Source organism: Eurosta solidaginis, chromosome 4 (assembly GCF_040869045.1).
Source record: "Eurosta solidaginis isolate ZX-2024a chromosome 4, ASM4086904v1, whole genome shotgun sequence".
In the NCBI taxonomy this organism is placed as follows: Eukaryota; Metazoa; Arthropoda; class Insecta; order Diptera; family Tephritidae; genus Eurosta; species Eurosta solidaginis.
This window is the reverse complement of record NC_090322.1, coordinates 223,161,142-223,173,677: the sequence shown is the minus strand read 5'-3', so window position 1 is coordinate 223,173,677 and position 12,536 is coordinate 223,161,142. Positions and strand designations below refer to the sequence as shown.

The 12,536-nt window shown below is 38.0% G+C and overlaps 1 protein-coding gene across 4 annotated transcripts; it reads left to right on the top strand.

The window, feature by feature from the left end:
- The first annotated feature begins 2,663 nt into the window (after window positions 1–2,663).
- On the top strand, window positions 2,664–10,764 carry unc (uncoordinated). Of its 4 annotated transcripts, none has more exons than XM_067784840.1 (8): window positions 2,664–2,803; window positions 2,857–3,076; window positions 3,328–4,331; window positions 5,149–5,271; window positions 5,339–5,587; window positions 5,662–5,846; window positions 6,167–7,406; window positions 9,585–10,764. In XM_067784840.1, the coding sequence occupies exons 2-8, from the start codon at window positions 2,905–2,907 to the stop codon at window positions 10,443–10,445; spliced, it is 3,834 nt and encodes a 1,277-aa protein (XP_067640941.1). In that variant the 5' UTR covers window positions 2,664–2,803; window positions 2,857–2,904; the 3' UTR covers window positions 10,446–10,764. The 4 variants fall into 4 exon arrangements, with proteins under 4 accessions (XP_067640941.1, XP_067640943.1, XP_067640942.1 ...); XM_067784842.1 differs by having other exon boundaries at window positions 2,667–2,803; window positions 2,871–3,076; XM_067784843.1 differs by having other exon boundaries at window positions 2,726–2,803; window positions 2,847–3,076.
- Window positions 10,765–12,536: the final 1,772 nt, after the last annotated feature.

Below are 12,536 nucleotides of genomic sequence, written 5' to 3'. Positions count from 1 at the left end.
GCACCGAATTATTGACAAATATGCAAGAACGATTTGTTACATCGCATAAAAGGGGAAACGGGATAAATTACACAATAATTCATTCAGTATATCGTCTTCCGTCAATGACGAAAAGTAATACTGTTTTCACACAGAAACTTAATGATCTCATTTCACCTGCTAATGAAATCGTAAATTTTTTGCTTTCACACAGAAGTAACTGCTCGATTAGTATGAAGGATGAGACAGACAATCATGGCGGAACGATACAAGGTGGGAGCATGGTGACATACCAGCAAACAAAAAAAATTCCATGTACTTGTAAATTCGATGGACAAATGTCAAAATCGTACTGCGCCGGTAGTTGATGTATCAAATCAAATAAAAAGGTTATAATCAGCTGCTCGATGCGGCCACCTTGTATCGTTCCGCCATGCAGACAATGACATTTGCTTTGACAAATGACATTTTTAAGCACTGAACACACCTAAAACTAAGAAACGGAAGCGGAACGCTGCCAACAGAGTTGCATTATGCTTTTGACTTCATTAGGCATTCGATTAGCTACTAATGAAATAATAATAGATTCGAATTTTGTAGGGAAGATTGAGCTCAATAAGCGTCTTAATGTATAAAACTGCCTTTATTATTCAATAAGCCGTCTGTGTGAAAACAGTATAACATCTGCAAATTATTTAGGTAATTACTTCTGTAAAATAATGTCATAAGATACGTCAAAATTTGCTGGAAACATTCTGATATGTTTTTAAATAAATTATCGTTGTACCGGGGGTTTACCCATAAAATAGACCTCGTTCTTGGACACTTTTTCTTTTCCCCTAATGGCCACCAGTCCTTAATTTGATAATGCGTTTATATTACGCGCTAAAAAAATTATTTGAACTAATGTCGGTGCCATTTACTGAAAATTCAATTATAATGTAGAAATTCTCAATTTTATTATTTTATTGCCGATATTATACAACTTAAACAGCCCAATTCTAAACATTCCCTCGGAATTTTGTTCTCGCGGATTTGTTTATTCTCGTGGAAAATTCCTCCAATTCTTTTCTCCTAGGGAGAACAATAATTGGGGAATAGGTATTTCGAATTTTCGAAGTCAGCTGTTTTGTCAATTGAGATTTGTTTACGCATTTGTTATTTTGCTTAGAAAGTGTAATTATTTTTGTCAATTTGTTTGAAATTAAGAAATAAAATATAAACAATGCAGTATTGCATTTCATGTGGTATTCACTGAAATTAGTAATGAATTGTTGCCACAGCTATACCAACAGAGAAGCATAATAAAAGAAGACGGCGCGATAACACAAATCCGCCGAAGCTGCCTGCTTCCATTCAGCAAAGCAATTATCTGGCGGCCAAGTCGAGTTGAACTCGTCTCATATCATATGCCAAAATCTATTTAAGCCTTCTTCAAATATCCTAGCGCAATTTCTGGATGGCTGCATCAAATATACCAAAAGCTCTTCCGTTGATTATGATATACTTTTTGACTTAAAATAAAGAATATTGTGGTATGATGTACATATTTTAGCAAAAATTTGTACAAATAAGTGTTCTCTTTTAAAATAACCAATTTCCTTTAACTTTTTTGATGCATTCCCTTTAATTTAACAAGTGAAACAACTAAGAAATGGCAGAGAAATCTCCCTCTCAATCACATTCATAATACCAACTTTTCTCCCATAACCGGTTTCCGCTTTTTCGAACATTGTTCGGAATAGGAGGAAAGGGAGAAGTGAAAAAACCCACAAGGAATTTTTGTTTAGAATACGAGGAATTGGAGAAGGGAAAACACACGCACGGAATTTTTGTTTAGAATTGGGCTTAAATAACTGCTTACATTTTTGTTGTTGTTGTTGTAGCAGGGCTTCGCCCCATCCAATAGGTGTAACTGATCACAAATAGCCCTCAATTACGTATATGTTCTTATCTGTTTGTTAAATTTTTCCGATTTGATACCTGGTTCAATATCTGCTCAGCACATAGTATATGAAACACAATTTTCGACATGAGATTTAACATAATTGGAACAACATACACAAAGTTTGTTGCTGATTATCAGCTCTGTTGAAGTTTCGTATCATATTAACGCACGGCGACTCTTTCTGTGTCACAATTCGACTTTTTTATTTCAATTCTATCTAAAGAAGTTTTTTAAGTATTAAAAATTTGAGAAATTATAATGAAATTTTAAAAATATCATATAAACGTCTAAAAAGTGTGTGTTCAAAATCAACAACAAGTTCCTGCAACAAATATATTTGTATGCAAACACCGACCTATAAAACATATAAAAACGATAAATTCCACTGTTTATATGTGTAGCGCCATCGCTGACAAAAGAATAATGTTCGTAGCAGGCAGACATTTCAATTTCTTTTAATAAGATTGGCGCATAATCATAGTCAAAATAAAATAGATTTTAAATTTAGGTGCAACTTTTTGACATAATTTTCTATGAGCTATCTGTCAAAAAAGCTCATACTAAATTTAAACCTCTTTTATTTTGACTATGATTATTCGCCATTATTTTCTTAAAATTAAACCACTTTTCGCCAGCTTTTCTTCGATTTAGTATGTGAATTTCTGTTTATGGTCGACTGGGTAACACGGATTCCATTGAACACACTCCTCTATGTCAATGTAATTTTTTTTGTTGCTGTCATTTGTCGTTGCACGCGAATTGCTTTACAAAGTGTAAAATAGGGGAGGTCGTTGTAGAAATATTTTATACGCGTTCGGCCTGTACAAATTCAAATTGTATTGAAGTGGCACACAAAATTAAAAAAACGTGACTTTGGTAATTATTCGAGCCTTATAACAAAAATAAACATTTTAAAAAGCCAAATAAAGTTTTTCATCAAAAGGAAAATTATTTGTGTTATATACATCGATAACAATATGGCTAATGCGGAGATGGATATGAAAGCTAACTTGACGGATTTAACAAAAATACCTGCCAAAGAGTTTGAGAAGCATTTCCGCGATTGGATGGACCGCGACGATGTGGCGCGGGCGCTGCAAGCAAAGCTACGCACTGATCTTATATCAAATTTTAATAAAACTGCATTGGGTGAGTATTCGAATAAGGATAATAAATATGCGAATGGTGCTGGAACTGTAGAACTGCATCCAATGGAATAAACGCTTTTCATCTTTTCATTCCTAAATTTCGTTTGTTTACATTTTTGTTTACGGTATTCGTGCATCGCATTCCCATGGCAATTCGTCGTCATCGATAACATCGTAGTCGGTAATGCAGTGCACCGGCTATGTGGTAGTCATTTTAAAATCGACTATTGAACTTTTGTTACCATTTTTTAGGCCGGCAAATCTTGGCGCAAACATCAACAACTACTGGTGGTGGCTCCACGCAACGGTTGACCCTCTCGCCACTTGTGTTGGCCCTGAACACCCTAGTTGCTGAGTTTTTGTATGCACAAAATTGCCACTTTTCACTGTCAGTATTTTGCACAGAGGTACCTTTTCGTAATACACTTCCGGATTTTGAAAGCGCGCAGCACTTCCGTTTTACAGTGGACGAAATTAAAGAAATTTTAGAAGCTATTTTTGGTAAATCCTCAAATGATTCTGCATTCAGTTCGAGTATAATTAATAAATATGAATGTAATACAAATGTGTCATTGTTGTTGCTGCTATTACGGCATCTGCTGAAGCAAAAAGAGGAATTCATGAAAAAAATGGCATCCATAAAGTCAGGATTTGTTACCGAAGGAACACAAACTACACCAATAAATGGCGAAGTAAGCAACACAGAGAAGTTTCTGTCACCTGCGCGTAGCCATGAAATACGTCGCTCGAAAACGGAAATACCCAGTGGAAATATAAAATACCTCAACAAATACCTATTGATGCTATCGAATAAAGTTAAAGAAATGTCCGCAGAATTTGAAAGTTTACGTAGCAAAGGCTTGATCATGCCAACTACAAAAATATCAAAATCAGTCCGCACTCGCCGTTATGAAAAATTAAATCGCAGCCTTGAAAGAATTATGGAACAGTTGAAGCATATGACACACACGAAACGAAAGAGGAGACAAGTCGGCGCAGTTGTTTCAGCAATTGACTTACTGGCAACACAATTCTCCAAATGCGTTGAGAGTTTCAAATCAGTTTCAAGAGATATTATATCTTCCAATCAGCGTCAGGAGCGTAAACCCCTAAACGCGCCGGCGGAGGTACAGGTGGACCTTTCTTATCGACGTGCAACAGCTGGTGAGCAAAAGGAATCTGTTGAGGAAAAAACTTACATTGATTGGGTACACGAAATGCGTCACACAAAGAATGGACAGAAGTTCTTAGACCGAGTATGTGTTAAAAGATTTATTATTTTAATTCCCAGTTTTCCAGTGTGAGTTTAAACTACAGTTAAAGTATTTTTTTTTTAATTTTTTTTTTTTTTTTAAAGTAGAGTAGAGTTTAACCCAGCTACTTCGGCTGCTTAAGCTGAGATTAGCGGCAAAATTTTATGTTATCGATAAAAGTGGAAAGGTTTAACTTTAACTGTAGTTTAAACTCGCATTGAAAAACCGGGCATAAACCATATATATTTTATAACAAATGCGCTTAGAAATCAAACGGAGTATAACTCTTGCCAACAAGTACTACTTTGGATTAAGTAGGCAATTGAAAAGTAAAGTCTTCTCTCGACGAACAAGAATCACGCTCTACAAGTCGCTCATCATATCTGTTATGATGTATGACTCAGAACAATGGACGGTATTGGGGAAAGATGAAATCCCTCTTGGATTTTTCGAGAGAAAAGTTCTCCGAAAGGTTTATGGTTCTGTTCTGTATAATGATGAGCTTTACGCAGATATGATGATAGTGCAGCGAATATAAACCTAAATGCTTCGCTGGCTAGGTCATGTTATGCGAATGGGCTAGGACGCTCCGGCCAGGAAATTTGGGCGCACACGAAAGGGGAGACCTCTACTGAGTAGAGAGAAGTATGTGGAAAAAGACTTGACCTCCCTTGGTGCTCCCAAGTGGCGTCAGTTATCGTGAAACAGCAATACAGCAGGCGTTACTTGTTACGAAATGGCCAAAAGCGCTTAGGCGGTTAAGCGCTAATTAATGAATGAATGAATATATATTTTATCTGTGGATTTTTCAAAATTTCAGATAGAATCATCACTGAAAAAGGCGCTAAATAAACAACGCGAACTATTACGAAAAGAGTCTGAGGAAAAATTGCGCCATCAAAAAGAACTTTTGAGAATACAATATAAAGAGAAGTTAGTGGAGGTAACAAGGATACAAATTAAGCATTAAATACTAAAAAATTTTAAAACGTTCCTTTTTCTCAACCTAGCATATCACAAAACTACCTGCATATGATTTCTCTAGAGAAGCGCACAAGATTAATGAAAGTATAGGTCATCAATTAGAAGAATTTGAAATAAGACACTCCGAATTATTGCAGCGAATTCAAGATGTACACAAAGTGGGAGTTTCAAAGGTGTCCATACCCAGTGTTAATGGTGAAACAGAAATTGTATCAGATGTTAATGCACAAACAGAAACTACTGAGGCGATAGTACGCAGGGTAGTTAAAGAAATGGTAACTATAAAGTTAAAATTAAACTTGAATAACATTTTTTTTAAGTTTTGCTTACGCGTCATAATTTTGTATAGGATTCTAGATCAAGTCCAACGGAGGCTCATCCCTCCGCGCGTACAAAAGACATGCCATTTTGTGATAATAAACCCCGTGACCCTATATTGAAAGATGTTGTCAATACCCAGAAACAATTACAAAAAATGGTAGAAAGCATTTCCAAGCAAGAACGCAATGTCGATCAAATCGTATACGAAGCTAGGTGAGATCATTATGCCTATTCTAAAATCTAACAACAGTTTCAATCGCAATGTCATCCTGCCTTGGCCGGACCCACCTTTTGAACGCTATATTCTACCTTTCTACATATTGCGATAAACAATATCAAAGTTTCACAAGAAAAGACAAAATCCATTGGTGTCTTTGTAGCAACAAGTTTTTAAACAATATTTACGAAAAGTATGGCAAAGGCAATTGCCGTTTGTTCGCCATTTCGGAAAGGGCCTGCTTCCAGATAACACCCCCTAAACTGCTAAACATTCCTATCTCATAATATTCCCTATTACTTTTATTTTCACACAGAATGCGTATTCAAGAACTGGAAAATGAGAGCAATCAGTTAGAGATGAACTTCCGTAATTATTTAGAACGCCAACGCATACAAGCCGATACAATGCGCGAAGTGGTATCCAGTTTATCAGAAAATCACACAAAACCATCACCAACAGTTGGCATTTATCATCATAAAGTTTTAAAAAGTATACAAAAGCCTTTTGCATTGAAAAACGGAAAAGAAAAACGCAATAAGAAATTAAAGCAACCTAACAAACCAGCGGTAGAACTAATGGATGATAATGTTAACGGTTTAACGGACCAAGAAAATAAAAGTCCTAATTTGGAATATCGTAATGCAATTTTAGATGCAAAAACAAAATTCTTCCAAGAGCAACGTACAAGTCAACAAACGGAAATTAATGAAGACGAAGTTTGTTTTTCGCGTATTGAGCCCTTTTATTATAATCGTAATTTTGGTAGAATTCAATCGCATATTAATTTGTTATCAAGTGATGTTAGTTCATGTCATTTGAATGAAGAAGTAACATCACTTGCGGTGCATCCTTCTCCAATGACAACCACTTCCGTTTCAAGAGTGCATTTAACGACAGCAGCGCTTGAGCAAAACAATGCCTATGCAAATCCCTTAAGCGCTAGAAGTCATGGTGCACCACTTGCAAAGAGATATACAATGCTACCGAGCACACCTCAAATTATACCAACAAAATCAAGTTTGAAACGAGAACCACATAAGGCAAGTAACAAACAAAAGAGCGCTGCTGCTAAACCTATTGATGAACAAAAAAATGTCATAACACAATCATTACCAAAACCAGCACCAAAATCAGACGTAACTGCTCCAACATTAATTGTGCAAACAACAAATAAACTGCCAGCTACTGTTGCAGTCGTTGCGAATGGTAATGACGTATGTAGAAATGGTGCTGATGAGCAAACAAAGCGTATGTTGTTGCAAGATGTGGACTCTGAAATCTCAATTTCAAGCAATGATGATGCGGATATTCTAGATAAACAAGAAAATGCAGACAATCAAAGTATATGCGATTATAGTGAAAATACTTCTAGCAGTAGTAGTAGCATCGGAAGTGAGAATCATGTAGCTGTCAATGAAGATAATACCGAACGAAGCGCACAGATGAAAGATAAAATAATGGCTATGCATTCTGGCGGGAATGGAAAAACCAAAGACGACGCAGGCTTTGAGGATGTTTTTTCAGCGAAAACTGTAATAAAAATGAATCCACAAGTGAGTAACTGAGTGAACAACCACTGAAACAAGAAGTAGAAGAGTAGAGAGCAAAATTCCGTCAAAGCCATCTTTGGGTATAATTTCCTACGTGTTGTTGTTGTAGCGATAAGGATACTGTTGTTGTTGTTGTTGCAGCAGTGCTTGGCCCCATCCAGTAGGTGCGACCAATCACAAATTGTCTCCAATGTCCTCTAACGGGAGTCCAAGGAAACTTGGAGTTTCAACAGGGGTGGACCATAATGAGAGGGGTGTTAGAGGCGTTGGTTCCACATTACAATTAAAGAGATGGTTGGTGTCATGTGGGAACACATTGCAAGCGGGGCAAACATTTTGTATGCCGGGGTTGATTCTGGATAGGTAAGAGTTTAACCTGTTACAGTATCCAGATCGAAGTTGAGCTAGAGTGACTCGCCTTTCCCTGGGGTGTATGCGTTCCTCTTCCGCAAGTTTTGGGTACTGTTCTTTGAGTACTGGATTCACCGGGCAATTCCTGGCATAAAGGTCCGACGCCTGTTTGTGGAGTTCGCTGGGGACCTGCTTGTGTTTATTGCCTTCATACGGCTGAGTCCTCAGGTGCCGTATTTCCTCATAATACTTACGGAGATGACTCCTTAAGCCCCTGGGCGGTGTTGGCTCATCAATCAGATGACTTTTGGGATGCCCAGGTTTCTGGGTATTCAACAGAAACTGTTTGGTTAGCATCTCATTCCTCTCCCTGTTGGGGAGTATTCTCGCCTCATTATGTAGATGGTGTTCTGGGGACATAAGAAGACAACCCGTGGCGGTTCTGAGGGCAGTATTTTGGCAGGCCTGTAGTTTCCCAAGGCAGTCGGTTCTATGTACCGGAGCGACTCAGGATTTTTCCCGACCAAGGACTGTCATTTCAGTGTAACCCCATTTAATTTGTTGCGACAAGGACACTCCACGAAGGCCTTGGGCAGTGTTATCCATTTGATGGTCTTTTGCGGGATGCAGATCCGGTACGTTCCGGTAACAAGCACCATTAAATTACTAGCTCGACCATCTCGGGAATTATTTGGCATGACCACATGAAACCTTCTACACCATACCAGCCTCCCACCTCCTAGATACATGAGGATCTTGGAGTCGCCAGAGCCTCGGCTGTTAAAGAAACGTGGTTCGCACTGGTAGTTGAGGTTGACAATTGGGTTGTAGAAGCTCTATATATTTCGCTGGCAAACCCTTGAAAAGGTTGTGCTACAAAAGCCCTTGAATGAATTTGGTATTTTAGTAGCCTCTTAGGACAGGCAAACCTGCCGCGGGTATATTGACGCTCACAAAAATCCTGAAATGGTCTTAGGAAGAACTCCGGAGATAATTCTAAAATAGTCCGGAAACAATCGTGAAACAATCATGGAAACAATCCTGACTAAAAAAATTATACCTAAAATGTCCTCAAAATGTGCCCGCCATAAGCCCGGAATAGTCACGAACTAATCCTGAGATAATATATAGTGTTACATTCTTCCCAAAATTATTCCGAAAATAACATAGATAGCCTCAAATTATTTCAAAATAGTCCCAAAGTGATCCCGAAAGCAGTCCCCAAATAGTCCCGAACTGATCTCAAAAACAATACCGAAATTATATAAAGCTATTACAGAACTGTCCCCGAAATAGTTTGAATACGATACCAAAAGAAATCCCGAAAATAATCCAAAAATTTTAGCGCCAAAATTCTGAAAAGTCCCGAAAACATTTCCGAAACAATCCAGATGTTGGCGAAGTAACATTGAAATAGTCCCGAAATGATCCCGTGTACAATCCCAACATGATCAGAAATTATTCCGGAAATAGTACCGAAACTGTTTGCATATGATGCCGAACATAAACTAAAAGTTGTACTAAAATAATGCTGAAATAGTCTTGAAAACAATCCCGAAATGTGTGCAGAAGGTTGCAACTGACAACATCTGATTCACTCACTTTTAGGTTGGACCAGAGAGATAAGGGTCTTAGAGGCGTTGATTCGACATTGCAATTGAAAAGATGGTTGGTGTCATGTGTCGACACGTTACAAGAGGGACATACATTGGGTATGTCGGGGTTAATTCTGGATAGGGAAGAGATTAAGCTATTAACTACCTACAATAAAAATTAACTTGTTTTGACCTTTTCTTATCTTGTTTTAAAATTTGTAAATTTTCCTTTCAGTGCAACACGACGTTAAGGGAAACCATGGAACGAATGCATAAACTTTTTACTGAAACTCCAAAGACTGGAGTGGCGAGGGGAAAATGGACTCAAGCAAAAGCAAAAAAAGGCTATAAACATATAGCCAAGGAGAAAACAAAAAGTCCACAAAATGGTAAACAAAAATCGCCTACAGTAAAAAAAAATCGGCAACAAAAAGACACAACTCACGATACCGAATTTTTGAATAGTGAAAAAGTTAGCACATCTGCAAAGTGTCTGATTAATGCGAATGCAGGAAAAAATGTGAAACAGCGAAAGGAGGAGGCTACCCCGTACCCATCAAAAACTCAAAAGCAGACTGAACAAACTGCACAATCGTTAAACTATTTTCTAAAAACAGAATTCGAAACACATGCCAGTACTGAGAAAGTAACAACATCAGCGACTATACAACAATATAACATAACAGTTGCACCTAATTCAACACCGAAACTTGAGAAATTACCCACTACAATCTCCAGTACAACGTTTTCGGTTCACTTGGATGACAACTTGAAAGAAATTGTTAGTGAATCATCGCTAGAAATAGCTGGCATGGTTGAAGCAGTTGATGAGGAAATTGAATTGGATGAACTAGTTGCTGAGTCAGACGAGGAAGAAGAAGATGAAGAAGAAGCTGAAGAGGAGTTCGAACCAATGGGGAGTGACGGTAAGCAACAAGCTATAGTTCAATTCCCTGTTATCGAAGAAGTATCCGCTGCAAGCTCGACAACAAGCAGCGCGTTACGCATGTCAACTAGTGGCGGAGGTGGCGGCGGTGGTGGTTTAGCAGCAGATTCTGCAAGACACAGTGTTAGTGGCAGTGATTTTTGGGAATGAAAGAAGGAGATATAAAACTGGATATGAGGTCATATTAAATATATTGTTATCATTGCGTAAATACTCAGCGCGAGTAGAACCAAATATGTAAATCAAGCACAAACGTTTTCAACAAGAGTTAACAGAGAGCTAATGAAAGAGCCAGAAAAATTACCACTTTAGTTCACCAAATAACTAAATTTATAATTTAAGATTTTTTAATCCATCTTTATAAATTTCATATATGTAATTTTCAATATACAATAAAATTCAATACAAATTATTTGTAATGGCCACAAATGACCAAATAAAAATCAGTGTATAAGCAAAAGTAATAAAATTAGTTACAGCCAATCTGTTTTGTGACCATAAACGTAGTAGGATTGGTTATAATCTAGCATATGCAAGCAAACATAATTACCACGGTAACATCAAAGAATTAGCTGCCAGCTGAGGATAATGTTATGCTATCCCACTACGTAATTAATGCCTCGCTATGAAGAGCGATATCAAAATATTCTCCGTGGCAGATCTGAGTGTTTGCCCACATCATCTTGCTCCACTGTATCACGCATAAATATCCAGCGAACTGGGTTCTCAACGCCAGTACCTAAAACTTCTAGTGGAGGAAACAGACCTCCCAGGGAGACGCGCGTCGCTCTGGCACAACTTTGATATGGGTACTGTAATAGGTTAATAATAATAAAGTAGTAATAGGTTACTCATCGAGAATTACCCCCGACATACTCAATGTATGCCTTGCATGTACCTAATGTCTCCCAACATGTTTCCAATCTTCTTTGAATTGTAATGTGGATCAATCGCCTCTAATACCAATGTCTCTTTACCCTATTGAAACTGCAAGTTTCCTTGGACTTCCATATGAAAATATTAATAACAATTTGTGAGTGAGCGCACGTATTGAATGGGGCCAAGCACTGCTACCAGAAGAAGAAAACTAACCGAACCTTTAGGCATGTGGATTTTAGCCTTACCGCAAGAATAAATATTCTGTGGCCCTAAGCTTGCTCGGGCGCCAGGCACCCTCCCAAGCCGCACCTGAATCTAATTTTAATCACGAATGAGAGCTAAGGCATCCTCCACCTACTTTTTGAACTATATTCAGCTTGCAGTGATATGTTAGTAGGTGCCATTGTTAATATTCTCAAGCTATCAAGTTGCTATATATCAGCAGTTTTAGTCCTCTGTTGGTTTTTCAGCTAGTGCGCCCATCTTTTGCTGTGTGAGTTTCTATACCTATAAAGGTTTAGGGTCCTCAGGGCCTAGCAGAATTTGCCTTGCTGGCTAAGTTGTCTGCTTGATCATTGCCATCCGCCACTCCTTGGACTGGATACCTGGCTAGCCGGATGGCGGTGTTAGAAGCTAGGCGATTCAGTTTCTTCGCACAGGCGAGAACCAATGAGGATTTTATCGCAGCTGAGGAAATGGCCTTGAGTGCTGCCTGACTAGAGGTAAGTACCACAATGCTCCCATTTTAGTGGCCATATTGCAGATTAATTTCTGCGTATAGACTTATTGCAATGCCTTATCACGGACGGCCAAATATTATATTTGCTCCGATGACTTCTGGTGCCTTCGGCAGGCTATGTACCTTAAGAGTGTGTGGTCTTGGTTAGGCGTGGAAGTATCCCAATTGGCTTTTATTTCAAACTTCAGTGATGAAAACAAATGCCAAGCATTGCAGTTGGGTGAGTGACTCCTGCACTGTAACCAAAGTTGCTCGAGATGTCCAGATGAGATTGACCATAAAGGTTTTCATCAATCTTAGGGTCTAGTGGCTACATTCCACCATTATTGTAGCCTTATCAATACAGTATAACAACACATTTTCTCCATTCTTACCTGGAATCGAAGGTGACTTAGCTTTGATTTCCCTCGCTTCTATCTTGGATTATATTTTTATGCTGAGTCAGATCATTCGTGCGCATGGTCTCCAAATAATAAATCCAAGAACGAATTTAGTCTACATTACCATTTATTTTTTTCAGTGCACACATACATATAAATTAGAGTAAATTTTTTAAATCAGTGCATTTACTTACAAACTAAATACGACGAAGTTAACTGTTAATTACCTAAAATCTTCTCAGC

Excerpts from the sequence above, each read along its gene's own strand:
- unc (XM_067784840.1), top strand. The coding sequence starts at position 2,905 with ATGGCTAATGCGGAGATGGATATGAAAGCTAACTTGACGGATTTAACA. Across the intron at positions 5,588-5,661 it reads GCAGGGTAGTTAAAGAAATG|GATTCTAGATCAAGTCCAAC; the intron begins GTAACTATAAAG and ends AATTTTGTATAG. Across the intron at positions 7,407-9,584 it reads TAATAAAAATGAATCCACAA|TGCAACACGACGTTAAGGGA; the intron begins GTGAGTAACTGA and ends TTTTCCTTTCAG.